The sequence below is a fragment of the Herpailurus yagouaroundi genome, unplaced genomic scaffold (genome assembly GCF_014898765.1).
Source record: "Herpailurus yagouaroundi ecotype Mexico unplaced genomic scaffold, PumYag 255, whole genome shotgun sequence".
NCBI lineage: Eukaryota > Metazoa > Chordata > Mammalia > Carnivora > Felidae > Herpailurus > Herpailurus yagouaroundi.
In genome coordinates this window covers 240,152-259,010 of record NW_024412472.1, presented here as the reverse complement: position 1 = coordinate 259,010, position 18,859 = coordinate 240,152, and the positions used below count along the sequence as shown (strand labels likewise).

General features: G+C 52.7%; 2 protein-coding genes and 1 long non-coding RNA gene across 13 annotated transcripts in view; 1 reads left to right on the top strand and 2 right to left on the bottom strand.

The window, feature by feature from the left end:
- Nucleotides 1-1,402, bottom strand: part of LOC121021210 (uncharacterized) — a 112,016-nt gene extending 110,614 nt beyond the window's left edge. For all 3 annotated transcript variants that reach the window (XR_005786445.1, XR_005786446.1, XR_005786447.1), the window contains exon 1: nucleotides 794-1,402. This is a non-coding gene — a long non-coding RNA (uncharacterized LOC121021210). The remainder of the gene's footprint in view (nucleotides 1-793) is intronic.
- A 111-nt stretch (nucleotides 1,403-1,513) lies between these two features.
- On the top strand, nucleotides 1,514-6,152 carry SMPD1 (sphingomyelin phosphodiesterase 1). Of its 2 annotated transcripts, none has more exons than XM_040461445.1 (6): nucleotides 1,514-1,975; nucleotides 2,890-3,662; nucleotides 4,207-4,378; nucleotides 4,791-4,867; nucleotides 5,072-5,217; nucleotides 5,360-6,152. In XM_040461445.1, exons 1-6 carry the CDS (start codon nucleotides 1,694-1,696, stop codon nucleotides 5,767-5,769), a joined length of 1,860 nt encoding a protein of 619 aa, XP_040317379.1. In that variant the 5' UTR covers nucleotides 1,514-1,693; the 3' UTR covers nucleotides 5,770-6,152. The 2 variants fall into 2 exon arrangements, with proteins under 2 accessions (XP_040317379.1, XP_040317380.1); XM_040461446.1 differs by having other exon boundaries at nucleotides 5,340-5,500.
- Nucleotides 6,153-6,276: 124 nt separating this feature from the next.
- The window catches only part of APBB1 (amyloid beta precursor protein binding family B member 1), a 22,590-nt gene continuing 10,007 nt past the window's right edge, over nucleotides 6,277-18,859 (bottom strand). For 2 of the 8 annotated variants that reach the window (XM_040461437.1, XM_040461436.1), the window contains exons 3-16: nucleotides 16,516-16,629; nucleotides 14,811-14,986; nucleotides 14,662-14,718; nucleotides 14,497-14,582; nucleotides 14,319-14,382; nucleotides 13,722-13,871; nucleotides 13,242-13,369; nucleotides 13,127-13,132; nucleotides 12,717-12,831; nucleotides 12,483-12,567; nucleotides 12,119-12,202; nucleotides 7,258-7,373; nucleotides 6,934-7,110; nucleotides 6,277-6,849 (exon numbers count right to left, since the gene is read on the bottom strand). In XM_040461437.1, coding sequence (XP_040317371.1) covers nucleotides 6,682-6,849; nucleotides 6,934-7,110; nucleotides 7,258-7,373; nucleotides 12,119-12,202; nucleotides 12,483-12,567; nucleotides 12,717-12,831; nucleotides 13,127-13,132; nucleotides 13,242-13,369; nucleotides 13,722-13,871; nucleotides 14,319-14,382; nucleotides 14,497-14,582; nucleotides 14,662-14,718; nucleotides 14,811-14,986; nucleotides 16,516-16,629 — 1,526 coding nt within the window. In that variant the 3' untranslated portion in view covers nucleotides 6,277-6,681. Of the gene's footprint in view, nucleotides 6,850-6,933; nucleotides 7,111-7,257; nucleotides 7,374-7,779; nucleotides 8,722-12,118; nucleotides 12,203-12,482; nucleotides 12,568-12,716; nucleotides 12,832-13,126; nucleotides 13,133-13,241; nucleotides 13,370-13,721; nucleotides 13,872-14,318; nucleotides 14,383-14,496; nucleotides 14,583-14,661; nucleotides 14,719-14,810; nucleotides 14,990-16,515; nucleotides 16,630-18,859 lie in introns of those variants that run through there. The other 6 variants (XM_040461440.1, XM_040461444.1, XM_040461438.1 and 3 more) reach the window with 5 other exon arrangements.

The window sequence follows — 18,859 nt, the reverse complement described above, 5'->3', positions numbered from 1 at the left end:
CATGAAGCTGCCATGTGCTCTCCAGATGTGCCACCCTACTAGCAACTCCTTAAATTCACCAACAGGAAACTATCAAAGAGATAAAGAGCTCAATCTCCACTCCTCCCTTCCCTGTAGGTTAAGGGTGGAGCTGAAATTTCTCACCCTCTAATCACTTTGTCTTTAAGTCACCAGCCCCATCTTCAGGCTCATTAGCATAAATTTAGGTGTGATTGAAAAGGGGTAGTATAAATAACAAAAGCACTCAATCACCCAGGAAATTCAAAGGGTTTTAGGAGCTCAGTGCCCTGAACAGGAATTCGAGACAAAGACCAAATATACTTATTACACTACAATTACTCTGAGAAGATGCCCTGATGAACTCAGGAAAAGAGTCACTTGAAATTCTCAAAGGAGGGGCGCCTGGGTGGCTCAGTCGGTTAAGCGGCCGACTTCAGCTCAGGTCACGATCTCACAGTCCGTGAGTTCGAGCCCCGCGTCGGGCTCTGGGCTGGTGGCTCAGAGCCTGGAGCCTGTTTCCGATTCTGTGTCTCCCTCTCTCTCTGCCCCTCCCCCGTTCATGCTCTGTCTCTGTCTCAAAAATAAATAAAACGTTAAAAAAAATTTTTTTTTAATAAAAAAAAAAGAAATTCTCAAAGGAAAGAACTGACAGGACTTTGGTAGCTCTGTGGATCTTGGAGAAGCACTCGAGGAGGTAAACAGCTCAGGTTTTAACTGCTGTCCTGCCACTTAACTTCCCCATGCTTCATTTTCCCCATCTGCAAAATGGAAGTAATAATAGTATTATACTTACTTCTTAGGGTTGTTCCAATTGAAGATAGTAACTATAAAGTGTCTGGATCCGTGCCGGAACATGCATAGAGCTCAGTAAATGTTACTTTCACCATCATAGATGCAAGGGACACCCAAGTTCTAGTTCATGTTCCTGGTCCTCCTCGCTGTATGATCTGTACTCCTTTTTAGTCACTTCACCATCTCTGAGCCACAGTTTCCTCATCTGTAAGGTAAATGTATGGGTGTCCCCACAAGTTCAGAGCCCTTTCCATCAGGAACTCTGCATCAAATGTGACTCAAAGATTCTCAGTCAGGGTGACTCAAGGGTCCTGGTGCCTGTGGCAGAACAGGGGAGATGGAGGGGAGGCGCTCTCAGGGCAGAGGCAACACCTCAGTGTGAGAATCCCTGCCCTATTAGGGCGTGCTGTTCCCCAGATTTCCTTCCCTGTGGTGGGCCTGTAGTGTGCCAGGTGGGCCTGGCAATTAGCTATTCCAGGAATTTAGTCCAGGTTTGAAGAGAGCAGGCGCCTAGGAGCCTCCGCGAGCCTTTCACCAGCCACATTTGATTGCCTCCACAGCTTGTACAAGGGCTACGACAGCGACCTCCCGCGGTTAGGGCGCACACAGCTTCCCTCCGCTCAGCTGCGCGCGCAGTCCGGTCAGAGCCGGGGCGGGGCATGGGCGGGGTCCTGGTACGCTCCGCCCCCTCAGCCTCCGTCGCCGACCCGGATCCCGGCTGCTGGGGAACCCAGGAAGAGGAAGGGGCGGAGCTGCCTTGCGGCTGGACGCGGAGCAGTCAGCCGACTGCCCCGGGGGCTCGTCGGCCGTCCCTGGTCTTGCCCCGCGCTTTGAGAGCTAGCCAGGGCCAAGACCCGGGGGACCCGGAGGGGTGAACCAGCCCTGTCTAGGAAGCCGGGCAATGCCCCGCCATGGAGTATCTCCCGGCCAGGGCCACCGCAGGTCCGGCCCGGAGCAGGAATCGGACCGGACCCGAGGGTCCCCCAGACTGAGGCTTCTGTGGATGGGCCTGCCTCTGATTCTGGCGTTGGTTCTCTGGGCCCCGGCAGGGGCCCACCCTCTTCCCGTCCAAAGCCAACACGTCGGTCGCTTAGTGCCCCAGCTCCGTGACGCCTTTGGGTGGTGGAACCTCACCTGCCCAGTTTGCAAAAGCTTGTTCACCGCTATCGACTTTGGGCTGAAGGTGAGCGCTTAAAGGGCCTGCAGTGGAGCAGCCAAGGGAGCGCTGGCGGGGGCGGGGGCGGGGAGTGGATGGGCTGGGGCTGGGGTCATGAAGAGCGTCCCTGACGAAGAGGCTGGAGGATACTAGCCTTTACCGGATTTGCTCTCCTTTAGGGACACCCATGTCTACACGCCACCACTACCTCCATTGTGACCGTGTGAAGTAAGGAAAGAGCTCAAATTATATGCCGGGCACTGTGCTAGCCATTTTATACAGGTCAAGTCAAGTCTGTGAGGTGTTTTCATTACAGTATCTCCATTTGCCAAATGAAGAGCATCTGGGAGAGGTGAAGTAACTTCACCGAGGGCACATAGCTGGCGACAAGGCTGGGACTCCTTTCCTGGTATATCTGACTCTGAATCCCCCTGTGCCTTACATTTGGCATCGCTAATCCGGAGCACCATGCCTGTACTAGCTGCTCAGAAGGGACTTCAATTCAGAAAGATCCAAGGGTGTGGGAGTAGATGGGGCTGCCCTGACCCTGATGGGATGATGAATGCTGGTTGGTAGGTGAGTTTTGCAGGTCTCCCCAGGGAACCTGCCTTTGTGTGTGTCCCCAAACTCTGGACAGCTATATTGCCCAGCCCGAATTTCAAGGCACTCTGCAGACAGTGACTGAGGAAGCCAGCCAGGCAAGCAAAAGGCCTGAAATGCCACTGCCTACTGAGCTGAAGAGGAAGTACTGGCCTGGTGCTGCCTGAGTCACAGGGCAATATCTGTGGGAGTCAGGGGGTGCTCTGAGGTCTCTTCACCACAGTGGCATTGAGTCTGGCTTGGCCCCAGTTTGGATATGAAGGCACAGATGGTGGTAGCCAGGGGTTGGCCTGGTCCCTGTGCTGTCTCTGACCTCTCATCACTGGTTCTTCCCACCACAGAAGGAGTCCGGTGTGGAGTGGGTGGGCTCCATAGCCACCAAGCTCTGCAAACTGCTGAAGATAGCACCACCCGCTGTGTGCCAGTCAACTGTCCAGCTCTTTGAAGATGATGTGGTGGAGGTGTGGACACGCTCAGTGCTGAGCCCATCTGAGGCCTGTGGTCTGCTCCTGGGCTCCACTTGTGGGCACTGGGACGTCTTCTCATCTTGGAACATCTCTTTGCCAGCTGTACCAAAGCCGGCCCCACAACCACCCAAGCCCCCGGCCCCAGGCGCCCCTGTCAGCCGCATCCTCTTTCTCACTGACCTGCACTGGGATCATGACTACCTGGAGGGCACAGATCCTGACTGTGAGAACCCACTGTGTTGCCGCCAGGATTCTGGCCTGCCACCTGCCTCCCGCCCAGGTGCTGGATACTGGGGCGAGTACAGCAAGTGTGACCTGCCCCTGCGGACCCTGGAGAGCCTGTTGAGCGGGCTGGGCCCTGCCGGCCCCTTTGATATGGTGTACTGGACAGGAGACATCCCCGCCCACAATATCTGGCACCAATCACGTCAGGACCAGCTTCGGGCCCTGACCACTGTCACAGCCCTTGTGAAGAAGTTCTTGGGGCCAGTGCCTGTGTACCCTGCTGTGGGCAACCATGAGAGCACACCTGTCAATGGCTTCCCTCCCCCCTTCATAGAGGGCAATCACTCTTCCAGCTGGCTCTATGAGGCAATGGCCAAGGCATGGGAGTCCTGGCTCCCTCCTGAAGCCCTTCACACCCTCAGGTAGTTGAGGTCCATGGAAACCCAGGAAGGGAAAAGAAAGTGGATAATAGTGAAGGGAGCAGGGGACCTGGGCATACCTGTGACTCTTCTAGCATGAGTCCTCAGCTCTCTTCACTGGCTCTGACCCCTTACTCCACCTCTGCCCTTATGTCTGTCCAGCCACTCTCCCTCAGGATTGACAGCATACTTTCTCCATGCTAGTCTGTGTCTGTTCATGTTGGCCCTCTAAAACACCTCCCCTCCCCCTGCAACTTTAACATCCCAACTTTCCAGGTCCAGATCATACTCCTTCTGAATGGCCCTTGCTTCCCATTATAGTTCTCTTTTATCTCTGAGGCCTAGAGCCCTTAGCTTTCTGAGCCATTTGCCCAGTCATATGGACCCTGTAATCGGTGCTGTTTGGTTTTCTGCTGGAATGTGAGCCCCTTGGTAGGGATGATGTCCCGTATGCTTCTGCCCTCCACCCAAATGCTTAGTATAGGACTGTGAGCACAGGACCAGGATTATGAATGAGTGCTGACTGTTTGTGTTCACTTTGTTTCAGAATTGGGGGGTTCTATGCCCTATCCCCACGCCCTGGCCTCCGCCTCATCTCTCTCAATATGAATTTTTGTTCCCGTGAGAACTTCTGGCTCTTGATCAACTCCACAGATCCTGCTGGACAGCTCCAGTGGCTGGTAGGAGAGCTTCAGGCAGCTGAGGATCGAGGAGACAAGGTGAGGGAAAGTGGTGAGAACATGGTGGATAGGTGCTCCATGGGGGTGGCGGGGAGAAGCAGGCCCTTTATGACCATACTCCTATCTGGAGCCAGAGCATCTGTGAGCAGAGAAGCCTGGTTTTCTGGAGTTCCAACAATAGGATTCCCTAGGAGTTCAGCTCCTGGTCCCCCTTAGGAGCTCTCATTCACCCCGTGTCTGGCCAGCTGTAACAGCTGTTGTAAGAGTGATGAGTACCAACTCTCCTGGCCAGGGCTGCCTGGACCCCTCCTTGTCCTCATAACCTTCCTTCCCCTCCCCCCAAATTTCAAGTTCTAATTGGCCTTATTGAACAATTGATGAATCAAGCAGCATTCCATCTAGCAAATAGAGGGGCATTCTCCCTGATAACCTCCCTTAACTCTCCCTGCAGGTACATATAATTGGCCACATCCCCCCAGGGCACTGCTTGAAAAGCTGGAGCTGGAATTATTATCGAATTGTCGCCAGGTAGGAGGGAAGTGGGGAGAAGAGGGGTAGATGAAGAGTCTGAAGTTCATTTGAAAACTCCTTTGGGTATTTTATCATTCCTGGTGCCCCTTTGGGGTAGAGAGGCTACTTACTTCAATGTGTGGAGAAAGAAAGCATCCCATCTCCCCAGATTTCTTCCCTGTCCCTAAAACCTTCTGAATCTAATTAGTGTCTTCTGGCCAGGTATGAGAACACCTTGGCTGGTCAGTTCTTTGGCCACACCCACGTGGATGAGTTTGAGGTATTCTATGATGAGGAGACCCTGAGCCGGCCACTGTCTGTAGCCTTCCTGGCACCCAGTGCCACCACCTACATCGGCCTTAATCCTGGTGAGTGATGTGGGAGTTGTTGAGATAGAGGAAGCAGAAACAGAGTTGGGGCCATGGCTGGCAAGGGGCAGGCGGGACATATGACCTCTCCCTGGAGTTGCCTTGGTTCCTTCCCTTTCCAGTCAGCCCTCCCTCCTTGCAGGTTACCGGGTCTACCAAATAGATGGCAACTATCCGGGGAGCTCTCATGTGGTCCTAGATCATGAGACCTACATCCTGAACCTGACACAGGCTAATGAGCCAGGAGCCATACCACACTGGCAGCGTCTCTATAGAGCTCGAGAAACCTACGGGTTGCCCAATGCACTGCCTGCCGCCTGGCATGATCTGGTGTACCGCATGAGGGGTGACACACAACTTTTCCAGACCTTCTGGTTTCTCTACCATAAGGGCCACCCCCCCTCAGAGCCCTGTGGCATGCCCTGCCGCCTGACTACACTGTGCGCCCAGCTCTCAGCTCGCTCGGATAGCCCTGCTCTATGTCGCCATCTGGTGCCAGATGGAAGCCTCCCTGATGTCCAGAGCCTGCAGCCAAGGCCATCTTTCTGCTAGTACCCCCATGGCCCAGATTTGTGAAAGTGCAAATGTGAGGAAAGCTGCAAAAACTCCAGAGGACAACTGTGGTAAGAAGAGCATCTGGTGGAAAACCCTATCCCTGAGCCCCAAGCACACCGGGGAAACAGGACCTTCTTTCATGGAGCTGGTTTGGCAAGATACAGGAGAGAGGGTGGCTGCTCTGTGCCCAGCATCTCAGCTGCCCTGGGACTGCTGCCTTTCATAACTATGGAGCAAAGGTCTAAGTTGGTCCTGCCGCAGCAGACCACACAGGAGCTCTCACCCCAGGCCTGTGCTGGCCAGCCAGGAACCCTGGACTGCTGCTGCCTGGTTGTCAGGCCGTTAAAATAAAGATAAGAGACTTGGACTCCAGACCCCTCTGCAAGTGTCCCACTTTCTTTTTTTCAAGGAGGAAGGGGAAGGGGGCTTTGGGAATATAATCCTAACTGAGGGATCAGGGTACTGGGGGTGATGGTATGGTGCAGGCACAGGAAGGCACACAGCTTAGCAGGGCAGACAGACTTTATTAGTGATATCAGTACAGCAGAGGTGCCCATGGAACAGTGGGGAGGGGACCCATGCCTGGACCAGTCCCCCTTCTGCCCCTGCCAGACCCTACCAAGATAGGGCCTGGCCTAGACCAGTTCCTCCTGCTCCACCTGAAACATGGGGGTGGAGAGCCTGGGGCTGGCCTTGCTTCTTGCTCCTCTTATCAATCCAATATTGTCATTTCCCCGAAGGGATTAGGTCTCTCTCTCCCCAGCCCCTAGGCAGGGAATCCCAGCTACTAGGGAGGGGCAGCTTTGAGGGGGCCTGAGGCCTAACAATAGCCTCTAGGGCCCCTCCCTGCCCCATACCCTTGAGTTCCCTGGGGCCCAATGCAAGCAGGTGGAGGGAGGACTGAGGACTTCAGGGGGTATGGGCCCCCAGGCGTTTGGGCTTGAGGGAACCCCACAGCGACTGAACGCCCCTGCGGACAGTCCACCCTACACGGCGGGCAACGGACTCTGCAGGGGGTGCCGGGAGGCAGGAGGTGGAGGCCTGGGAGCGTGCATCCAGACACTTCTGGTAGCGGAGCTGCAAAGAGGCAGGTGCGGCAGTCACTCTCCAGCCTGCCCCATGTGGGGTGGGCATCACCACTCCATCACCCTACCCACTTACCATGCAGGCAGCCTGCACAGCCTCTGAGAGACTGGCAGCATTAGGCTCGCACCAGAACATGTGGCAACAGAAGGAGGCTGGGCCGGCAGCCATGATGAATGCAAATGTGTGGACATCTCTGCCCACAGCCAGGAAGGAGAGGAAACGCACCCGACATTCCCCCAGCACTGCTTCCGTCTGGAGGGAGGGAGCCCAGTTAGAAAGGAACAGCCCAACCCTCTCTTCCACTGAGCACATCCACCTTACTGGCAGCTCTTCCCCCACCACCCCAGGCTCCCCTCCATGGCGAGGCACAGCCATGCCTTCTCCCATCCCAGTCTTTACCTGCTGATGCAAGATGGTAAGGGTTGCAGGGGCCACGCTGACATGACTTGGGGTCCACTGCTCACGGCTACTAGAGGACAGGACTGACTCCAGGGCCCCATTTATCACATCTACCCCTGGAAGATATGGACACAAACATGATACCACTAGGGGTGGGGAGAGTTTACCCCAGGGCCTTTGCTCCATCCCCATTTCACCAGTTTACAGCCCTGTACAATGCTGCACAGGTATCCTTTCCTTGGTACCCTCTTCCTTGGCTTCAGTAATTTAGCACTTTTCTGGTTTCTTCAATACTGAATCCTAGGCTTGGTTTTCTTCACCTGATTCTGACTCTTCCTTCAGCCTCCTAAATGAGCTGATCCCCCCAAAGCTCTGACCTCCCCACATCTTGGCTCTCAGTGTTCACCCACATTCAGACATTCAATTATGTCACACTACAACTCTCAAACCAGCCCCTAAAGGCCACTCCTCTCCCAAGACCCAAACTTTGGTTTGTTTTGTATCCACTTGAGGTAAGTTGACTTTTGTGTCCCACCATGCTACATCATTATAGTGCACAATTGCATTTACACCTATGACAATCTCCCAATTGGTTCTTTTATTGCCATTTTACAGATAAGGAAACTGATGCTTAAAGTTCCCTTCTTTATATTCCTAGTTTTCAGAACTAGAAGGAATGTCAAATCTTAGTTGGATTCAGTAATTTCTATAATGTGCTCAAAGGAAGTAATGCAAGATTCCTGGTTTTTTAGATCAATCAACTTCCTCTGTAACACAGTGGTTTCCTCCATCTCAAACTGTTATTCAACACTTCACTCCTGCATCCCACTTTTGCCTGCACTCAGCAGAAAACCATGGCAGGAGAAGCGCATAGCATGGTGCTGCATGGGTGCTGGTCCCTGCACTACTCATGAACAGGCAGTGTGATCTACTGGTCTTTACCTTCGCAGCTAAAAGGTTAGAATAAGCAGTGCCTATGTGGAGGCATGCAGCCCTGTGGGCCACTCCTGGGCCCTCTTGCCCCTCTCAGTGCCTCTGGGCTCCCAAAGGAGCAGACTACATGGACCCTCTTTGGGCAGAGGACAAGGAAGAGGACAAATGTCTTCCTCGAAAGTCCTCCCTCATCTTGGCCTTGCTCATCTTACCTCTGACTGGATCAAGGCCAAACTCCTCTCCCAAGCATGCAGGTCCTCCAAAAACTGGCCTCATCTGAGCTGTCAAGCCTCATATTTTACTGCTCCCAGAGCTTCAAATGATTTATGTAGCATTTATTAACATCTAGTCCTGGCAAATGCCCTACTAGGCAGATGGGGAATGCAGAGTAAGAGAAGAGGATGCCCTCGAGGGACACAGGCTGCAACTGTGGAAAAGCTTCGGTTTGGAGTACCCTTTCCCTCTTGACTGAGAAACTCCCGATACTCATCCTTTGGGGTTCATCCAAGTCCCGCCCAGAAGCCTTCCCTGCTGCAAGGAAGAGAGAGGATGTTGCCGGAACAACTCTTAGCACATCTGGTAACTGCTAGAAAACCTTTCTCCACACTGGGCTGTGACCATCTCAAGAACAGAAGCCAAGTTTAATTCATCCCCATGTCCCCAACCCTAGCACAAGGCTTATATACTGAAGAAATTCCAGATGTACGAGCAAGTCACCCTGAAGGCAACATGGGCAAATGCATCCAAACTGGCATAACCGAGGAACCTAGAAGCCCACAGAACGGTGACAACACAGGCAGTCCTGAGTGGGTCAGATCCGACTGCCAAGGGCTGTGGTGTTTTCGACATTTATACCACTCAACGGAAACTCCTGAAGACCATGAGTGTGGACAAGATATCGAAGTCAAACAGCTTAACAAGCTCATGGGGCTGTGGGGATGGGGCCTGGCCTCAGAGGAGGGGGAGGATCAGCGTGGAGGGGGGGGAAAGTAGTGGAGCAAGTGCCCTAGAAAGTCTGCCATATTTGGTAACAACTCAGGAGTGAAACCTACACCCTGAACCCCAGCCCTGCATTCCCAATACCCCTTATCCTACTGTGCATTTTTTTTTCCAGATCAATTGTTGCCTTCCAACATAGTATGTAATTTTGTTATTGCCTCTCTCTCCTGGCTAGAATGTCAGCTACCTGAAGGCAGTAGTCTGTCAGTTTTGTTCATTCATGTATACCAAGAACCTAGAATAGTGTCTGGCACAAATCAGGCATTCAATACTTATTCATTGAATAAATGAATGATTGAGTGAATATTGCAGCTTTAGGAGGGGCCAATGCTAAACTCCTAGAGGTTACAAAGGGAGCATAAGACAAAGCAAGAAGTGAGGTTAGGGACTCAACAGAGCAGACCCATCAAGGTGACAGGCAGCAGAGGAGCGTCAAGGATTGCAGATGCTTGCTTCATCATTATGAGAACCTATGTAAGGTGGCAGAAAGACAAGAGAGTAGGGGTAGTAACCAAAAGAGGCAATGAGGGTTTGAAAGTTGAGGGTGAAAGGCAAAAAGAAACGAAAGCAAAGGTGAAGAGGTCAGCCAAGCTTCCTTCCTGCTCCCTGAACATGATTTTCTCACCTCCAGCTCCATGTCTGTGGCAGTACCATTCAACCTAACTGGAATACCAATTCCCCGCTGCAAATCCAGGCCTTCTTTCAAACCCCACCTCAATCCCCATCCTTTCCAAGAAGGGTTTCTTCATTGGATATAAGATGCTGGTCATTAAAGTCAGCATTGTTTGAGGGGAAGAGCAGAGCATTGAAGATGACCAGGTTTGAGTCCTAGGTCTACCATCTCCTGGCCATGTCATTTGAGGCAAATCTCATTCATTCTTTGATTTGTTTATCCATTCACCAAACACTTTTGAGTTCTTCCTAAGTATCTTTTGATGTGACACCTGACCACATCTTGAAGCAGTCTCTTTTTTTCCTCTGGCCTCTCTCCTGCTGCTCTCACTATCCTTGTCAATTTCATCCTCCTGCACTGTCCATTAAATGCTGGAGGACCTAAAAGCTAAGCCTAGCCTCATTTCTCTTTTCACTGTGGGTTGCCTACTTTCGGGGGTCAGTCTTCTCTACACTCATGGCTTTGATTACCTCTATAACCCAATAATGCCACATTTGAATCTGCAACCCAGACCTCTCCTCTGTCAATTCAGCTGCCAACCTGAGTTTGCCACTCAGCTTCCCCAAGGCACATCAAAATTGGCATGTCCAAAACTGAACTCCAATCTCTATACCAAAACTGGCCTCTTCCAAAGTCTGCTACCTTTAGAGAATGACATCACCATCCAGTTAGTTCCCAAAGCCAGGAAGTCAGGAGTCAGCCTGAATGCCTCTGTCCCTCGTCCCACCTTCAGTCAATCACCAAGATATTTGATTTTAATTGTCTAAACATCTCTTGAATCTGCACACTCTTCTTCAGCTCCACCACAGTCCACAATACTCTTCTTACCAGCCATGACTACTCCCAAGACCCTCCCAACTGAGTTCTTCACGCCCACTTCCACCTGCTAAACATCTTTCTCCATGGCATAGCCAAAGCAAGCTTTTACAACATTCTAATCTGATTATGCCAAGTGCCTCCTGAAAACTCTTCTATAGCTCCTTGCCGTTCTTAGGATGAAGATAAATCATTAACATGGCCTATGGGGTCCCACAGTGTCTGACTGCTACCCAGCTCCCAGCGTCATCTGGCACCAATCATCTTCTCTCAATGCCTTTGAAGTACCAAAATGCCTTCCACTATGGGTCCTCCCCTACACTGTTCATTCTGCCTGGAATGATCTTCCCCTGCTTTATTCTCATCTCTATCCCATTTTGCCACATTAGCTCCTATTCATTTTTTGGTCTTAGTTCAAATGTCACTTTCTCAAGAAAGTCTTTTTTGACATTCTAAACAAAATGAAGTTCCTCTGTTACAAGTTTTATAGCACCTTGCTACTTTCTTTCAATGAATGTTCATTTGTAATTACACATTTATTATTAATATGATTATTTGATTAATTCCTTTTTTTTTTCTGCTGTAACCTCCATGAAAGCTGTGGCCATTGTTCTCCCAGGACCTAGCACATGGTAGGCTTTATATGTATTTGTTAGCCAAATGAACAAATAAATAACAGGTACTGTGAAAGCACTGGAAATATAAGTGAGAACCAGATTTCTACTCTCAGTCCCCTTATCTACAAAATGGGTATAACCAAAATCCCAACTTCATAAGATCATCAAAATTTAAATGACAAAGGGGCACCTGGGTGGCTCAGTCGGTTAAGCATCCGACTTAGGCTCAGGTCATGATCTCATAGTTCACGAGTTCAAGCCCCGCAGCGGGCTCTGTGCTGACAGCTCAGAGCCGGAGCTTACTGCAGATTCTGTGTCTCCCTTGCTCTCTGCTTCTCCCCCACTCGCACTCTGTGTGTCTCTCTCTCAAAAAAATAAACATTAAAAAAATAAAAATAAAATTTAAATGACATATATAGAAATACTTCACAAACAATAAAGCATCTCACAATTATGCTCACTGCTTCCTCTCTAGGTGCTCACAGCTCATAGTGCTGTAATACCAAACCCAGCTCCCAGCTGCTACTTGGTGTTTCCAGTCATCTAAGACCTACCTCCCAACCCAATCAAAGTTTTTCCACGGGATGCAAGAGTTGGTCTCCCTTGCCTAGTTCATTGGTTCACACTCCATAAAGGCATGCCAATTGCTGCTATAGGCAGGACACAGAGTGCAGATGGGACAGAGGTACAGGAGGTGTACCTTTAAAGGGCAAGGTGACATCAAGCATGAGGAAGGTCTGATAAAAGAGGTATTGGGAGGCAGAAGGTGGGAGCATTGCTTTGGGATCAGTGTTGGTGGTCCCTAGGTAAAGAACACACATACCAACAGGTTTAGCAACAGGCACGTTCCCCAGGTAATAGACTTGGAACTTTTGTACCAACTCATTCTTGGGTGCTGGGAATTCCACTGTGGAAAAGAAAAGGAGGATCAACTGTGGTGGCAGGTCTTGCTCACCCCCCAGTCCCCACCATGAGGGCATAAGCTGGACATGCACCCAGCCAAGTCCTCACCTCTACCCCTTCCCCATCTGCCTTTAACCAGAGTCCCTTCACTTATTTGCTCCAAAGAATTCAGTCTCCATGTGCCCATTTTTTATCATGTCCATGTAATAGCACATGCCTTTTCGTGAGTCACCGCACCTTTGCTAACACAGATGAGCTGGATCTGGAAGAGTTGTGTCACTGACCTTGGAAAGGGACGTCCACAAGTTTAGAGTGGTCCAGGGAGAGTCCATTTACCAAGCAGCGGGCATTACGCCGTTCGGCCATGATCTGAGGAAGGGAGAAGCGGAGGGGAGGAGCGAGGGAGAATCCATTAGGGCTTCGTTGCCCTGGAGCCCCCCCACCCCAACTCAGTGACCCCACCCACATCCTTGTAGAGCAAAGGTGGCAGCTAGTCCAAGGAGTGGAGGGGGCCGTGCCTTAGAGCAGATCTCATGCAGGCTGGTGGCGATGTTCTTGGCAGGTGCCTCACAGCGAAACACGTGGCACTTGAGCATCTGGGTCAGTTTATCACGAGCTACGTAGGCAAAGTCCCTGTTGGGGGAGGGGCACCTCAGTGTCTCCCAGTGCCATCCAGTGCGAGGCATCATCCCTACAAACCCACACCCTCCCTGTCCATCGCAGCTCCTCAGGGCTTCCAGCCTCAGGATGCTGTCCTGTGGGTGCTGCCTTCTGGCTGATGGGTAGACAGGCAAGCATGCTGAGAAGGGGAAAATGGGCGAGCACAGCGGGCAGGAAGGGGCAGGGCAGAATAGGGGACCTCAGGTGCTTTGAGGCGTCTGGTCCAGGTGTGGGAGGAGGAACGGGAAGGTAAATTAGGCATAAGTACCTCTCTCTGGGTCCGGCAGCACAAGAGAGGCAAAGAATAAAGTTAGGGAGGAGAGCCCCCACTCTGACTGATATCGGATGAGTCCCCGCCCTAGGATCCCAGGCCCAGCTCCCACCTTCCACTGTCCCGCCCGACGCCCCACACGCGAATGCTGACAATGGGCTGGGCATGCAGCAGGGCCTGAGTCTGTGGCTCCACCAGCTTTAGTGTCTCGTCCTCCAGCTGTAGCAGTAGGTCCTTTCCCTGTGGGCCCAGAGAGCAAGCACTCAGTGGAGCCCCAGCTGGGGAGGTGCTGATCTCTGCCACCTCCAGCTCAGGGCACCCCCAACCTTGGCGTTGGACCACCCACCGTGCAAGCCTCACTCTAGTGGAGGTCACATCTGTCATCTCTTATGTGACTCCTTTTAACATCCAGTCACTGTTAGAAACCATCTCCCAAGGCCCCAACCTGGGATCACACACCCATGTCACAGGGCTGTCACTTGGGGGGCTGACACCTCCATCACCCCGCCGTTGCTCAGGCAGCCCAGCTCTCCTCTCCCTCACAGCTCCCTTCCCTTCTCCACTGTACCACACCTGCCAGTTCAGCCCTCACCTCCCCCCAGCCCCCAGACATGGGGTCGTGCAGATTGTTTTTGTGGTAGGAAAGCTGACGGATGCAGTTGTTGACTGCCACACTGCTGCGTCCAGGGGCCAGCTCCTCCTCGGTCATCTCCACCCAGCCTAGGGAGCGCACGGCGAAACACTGCCAGACACAGAAGAGGGGGTGGGAGGTAGAGGGTCTGAGCTAGAACTGGAGGACCCCCAACATGGGACACTCTCCTGCTGAGAGCAGAGGAGTTCCTGACTCAGAACATGGCATCTGGGAGGGTATGTTGAGCTCCCCAAACAGGATATGGTTGGTGGGAGGGGTGCTGGTCTCAGAGGAGACCGCTGCTAGTACAAGGAAGCATCTGAGCCAAGCCTGGATGGACCCCCCACCCCACCCCCGCCAAGCCACTGGGCTGGTTGAGTTAAACACTGACATGCCTCTGGTCCAGACACAGGGGTCTGTGCTAAGACTGGAGGAGCTCCTAACTCAGGACCTGGAAAGCTTACTGAGACCAGATATACTCCCAGAACATGACATGAGGGGGTCTCCCACACACACAGGAGCTCCAGCCCGAGGAATGGGCATTGGCCTTGAACGAACCTTGATCCCTGGGTTGGCATTCCGTGGAGGCAGCTTCTCCTCCTCTTGGGGTAATGGCTCTGGGCTGGAGGAAGATGGTAACACTTAGTATGGATCACCAAACAGGGAACTGTCCCAAGGCCTCTCCCAGAGAGATCCATCCCCCAGCTAGCCCACTGTGTTATGCCTTCCCACTCACCTGAGGCTCTGAGCTGGGAAGGACAATGTCCCCTCCTCAGGGTCCTTCAGCCCCAAATCCATAGGGGCCTCCTCACTGGGTTCATCCTTGGGAAGGGGTGAGAGGAGTCAGGACCAAAATGATGCCCCCTCTCCAGTTCCCCCATTATAAAGCAGGTCCCCTCACCTTCCAAAATTCTCCATCCTCAAAGCCTTCTCCATGGGCAAAGCCTGTCCAAGTGAGCTAGGAAGAGGGATGGGAGCAATGAATGGGTGGCTCATCTTGCCCCAGCAGCACCACCACTCCATCCCTGGACAAAAAACCTGTGAGCTCACCTGAGACTCCTCTTGGGGGCTGTTCCCCTGTGAAGGAGAGGCCCGGCCCGGGGGCTCCCACTGGGTGGTCCCTGTTGGGATGTGCCAGTAGTAGGTCCCTGAGGTATCCTGGACCCTCATCCATCCAGCCGGCAGGTCGGAATCCGTCTCGAAGGCGTTGGGGTTCCAGAAGGAATCTGCCGGGTGGGGGGGTGCTGATGAGGGTGTGCCCACCCAACAAGCAGTGGGTACTTATGCCCAGTCCCCTCACTGACACTCCACTGTACAGAGGGAGGGATGGGGGGAGGGCTCCAGCACAAGGTTCCTGCTTCCTCCTAGAGCCTGCAGTCTGGAATAACAACATGGGGGACCACCCGCAGGGGACATGACTCAGGTCTCCCCCTGGACCCTGCGCCTAGCTAATGTGGCTACATAGAGGGAAGGAGGAAGGCAGAGAGAAGGAGGGAGGTTGGGTGACCCCAACTGACCTCCTATCATACATACCCATATCTCAGGTGCACACACATATCAGCTCCTGCACACACATGTGCACTCAGGCACACAACACATACAAGCCCTACTACACACCTGTGCAGCCATAGAAACACAGAAACACAAGGGTGTGCACACATAGAAAATGCCAATATAGACGGCAGGTATCAAAGTCAGGGGCACCCACATGTGCAAGGGCAAAAACATACATACACACACCAACTCCAGCCATACACTAATGCCGACACCATACACAGAGGTGTGCACACACACAGTTATATATATCAGCTCCCACCACATGTGCGCAGAGACCACACCCACAACAACCCCCAACATGTGTGGGTACCACACAAATAGTGAGTGCACACTCAACCTCTGCCACATGTGTGCAGATACCACAGACACTCACACCCAGACCCTTTACCACACACAGACGCAAGCAAATATTTCATGCACATGCACACATACCTGTGACATACACTCTTCGTCCCCTAGCAGAGCCACACCACTCCAGCTCTGTGGCCCAGCTTATGCCCTCCTCTGCCTCTCCTCCCACCCAGCCCCACCCCACATCATGCCCAGACCCATGCCACCCCTCACCTGGACTACTGTCCTGCAGGATGATGGCCAGGAAAAAGTCCTGGGAGAACATGGCGCTGGTTCCCAGCCCCTCCTGCCTCCACCCTCCCTCCTCACAGCCCCTCCAGCCCAGCCAGCTGGGCTCACAGCCTGGTGCTGGGCTGCAGAGAAAAGCTCATCCCACCCCCTTCTCACCAGGGCAGAGCGCCTGCCAGGCAAGATCCTCCCCCGCCTGGTGCTCGCCAAGGAGGGGCCAGGACCACCACAGGAGGGGACCTCCTTGGGGTGGGGATGGAGGGTCCTCATAAGACCCCAGCCCATCCTGCTTACATCTCTTCTTTCTAATCCTGGCTCCCCTCCCCCAATCCTGAATCTCCATCCCACCCCGCAGCAGCAGCAGCAGTCGCCACAGCACCACAGTTAAACCTAGTCTTGGGGACACCAGGAAGCTCAACCCCTCAGGAATACCCCAGCCACCTGGGGCCCTGCAAAGCCTGTAGCTCTCAGAACAAAAAGGGTGTGGCTTCAGGGCTCCCAGAGCTCCCTCCCGGGCCCAGAACCTGCCCGGCAGTTTGAGGCCAAAAGTGGGCCTTAAGGGCTGGGCCCTAGCAAGCTTGAGGTTGGGCTTGGGGCTTCCCATCACAGCCCCCCTCACCTGCCAGGGCCCAGCTAGGCTGCAGCGTCTCCTCGGCAACCGCAGCACCAGGATGGCTGGGAGTGCCCAGACTGCTGACGTGCTTCCCGTTACCAAGGAAACCAGGAATCCTGACTGGTCCAAGAGGCAGCAATGAGGATACAGGCAGTCCCCAGACCCAGGCTGCTGGGCAACCAGGCACAGAGAGACTGGGAGCAGGCGCGGATACCCAAGGTGGATGCACACCTAATGTGAGAGTCATTTATTTGAGCAAGATATCTCACCACCCTCAGCTTCCAAGTGAGGTGGGTTCACAGAGGAGGGGCTCTTCTTGCCTGTCCAGCCTTCTAGGTAGCCATTACCACCTCTTCTCCCTCCACCCTCCCTTCTCCTGAGGCCCCAGGGAATTAGAATGCCTGCTCTTCCCCAGGAGCCCTCCATCATCTTCAGGGTTCTCCTATCAAACCTTTCAGGAACACCAACACCCAGGGCAACCATACCTTACACAGCCACACCCTTCTTCATGAAGGGTCATACACCTTTTGAATCTGGAGACCAATTCACCATCTTCTGACTGAGTCACACATACCAATCCATCTGCCATCCCTGGTAGCCTGTACCTTCCTGCTTCAAAGAGCTTCATCCTTCCGATCTGTCCTGGAGGGGCCGCTCTCCCCCCTTTGACCATCTGGGAGGCCCTTCTGGAGCCTGGCACATCTCCCTCCAAGCACAGCCCCACTCAGGCCTTTGCTGCCACATGCACACATTGTTTTCAGGAATCTTCACTCCTGCATCGACTCATTCAGGCACTCACGCACGAATTCAAAGGTTTGTGTTCGTTCATTCATTCATCCATGTACACCTTCATGGTGAAACCAGGAGTGGCCATTTACTCAGAAGTCAATGAATCGCATAATGTTCTCTCCTCTTCTCCACTCCCATGTCACTACAGTAGTCCAAGCTACTACCTAGAATTCTTACCCAGATCACTGCAACAGCCTCACAGGTGGGCTCCCTCCTCCAACCTCATCTCCACCAATCTGGGCTGCACACTACAACCCAAAATTGATTGTTCCAAAATGCTAAACTACTCTCCACTTTAATATTCCTAATTGTTTTCTCTTGCCCTCAGGATAGAACCTAAACTTCTAGGGTTTGGGTGCTGTTATGAGCCCCCAGCCTCTGCCCCTCAGCCTTATCTCTGATCACCCCCGCTCCCTCCTTGTCTCTCTCTCTCCCTGCTTGGCAAGCCCCTCATCCTTTCCAAGTCCAGCCTCCCTCCCTCAATCTTCACCTGGCTATGACCCACTCCTCCTTCAGGCATCCATGTAAAGGTCACTTCTCAAAACTGACCCACCCCTTTCCCCCCACCATGCACATAGGCAGGGCTGAGTGCCCCTCCTGCATCTCTCCCATCCCAGTGCTCACCATGCTGGTCAGAACTGCCTGCTTATCTTTGTCTCCCCCACTAGACTGTGAGTACCATAAGGGCAGGTCCCTTGTTAGAATGTATTCTCAGCATCTAGGACAAGGCCTGGTGCCGAGTATGAACCCAACACAGGCAATAAAGTTCTTTTGCTCATCCGTTTACCATTCATTCATTCATTTATTCATGCACTTACGCATTCAATCAACAACTTTGTGGAGATCCTAAGATGGGAAGGAGAAAATAGTTTTGTTCAATTCTACTCCATTCCTTCAGGAGTCCAGAGTTCCTCTGTGGCCTTCATGGTCATAGTACCACAATTACAAAAGAGTAAGCAGTGACTCAGCCCCTTCCTTAGGCTGGCCCCACACCACTCACTACTTTGAACTTCCACAGTCTCCACCAGAGCTTGATCCTTGACCATTCTCTCTCACTGAGGTTGATGCCCGTGTCCAGCATACCCTTCCCACTCCTTCAGCAGTTCTATCCTCCTTCTCCCAGAAGACTCACAAGGGCAGCTACTGCAGTGACCATCCTAGCAGCCCCTGAGCAATCAGGCCTCTGACTCATACCCACCGCTAGGGCAGGGGCTGCAAACCAGCAGCCTATAGACCGATACAAGACTCAGATTTGGTGGGGCCTGCATGGTGCTTTTAAAAAAAAAGAATTGGGGGGGGCCACCTGGGTGGCTCAGTCGGTTAAGTATCTGACTTCAGCTCAGGTCATGATCTCACAGCTCAGGAGTTTGAGCCCCACGTCAGGATCTGTGCTGACAGCTCAGAGCCTGGAGCCTGCTTCAGATTCTGTGTCTGCCTCTCTCTCTCTGCCTCTTCCCTGCTCACACTCTCTCTCTCTCAAAAATAAATAAACATTAAAATAAAAATTAAAAAAAAAAAGAAACTGGAATATTTCACATCAATGTCCAGTTTTCCATTTACC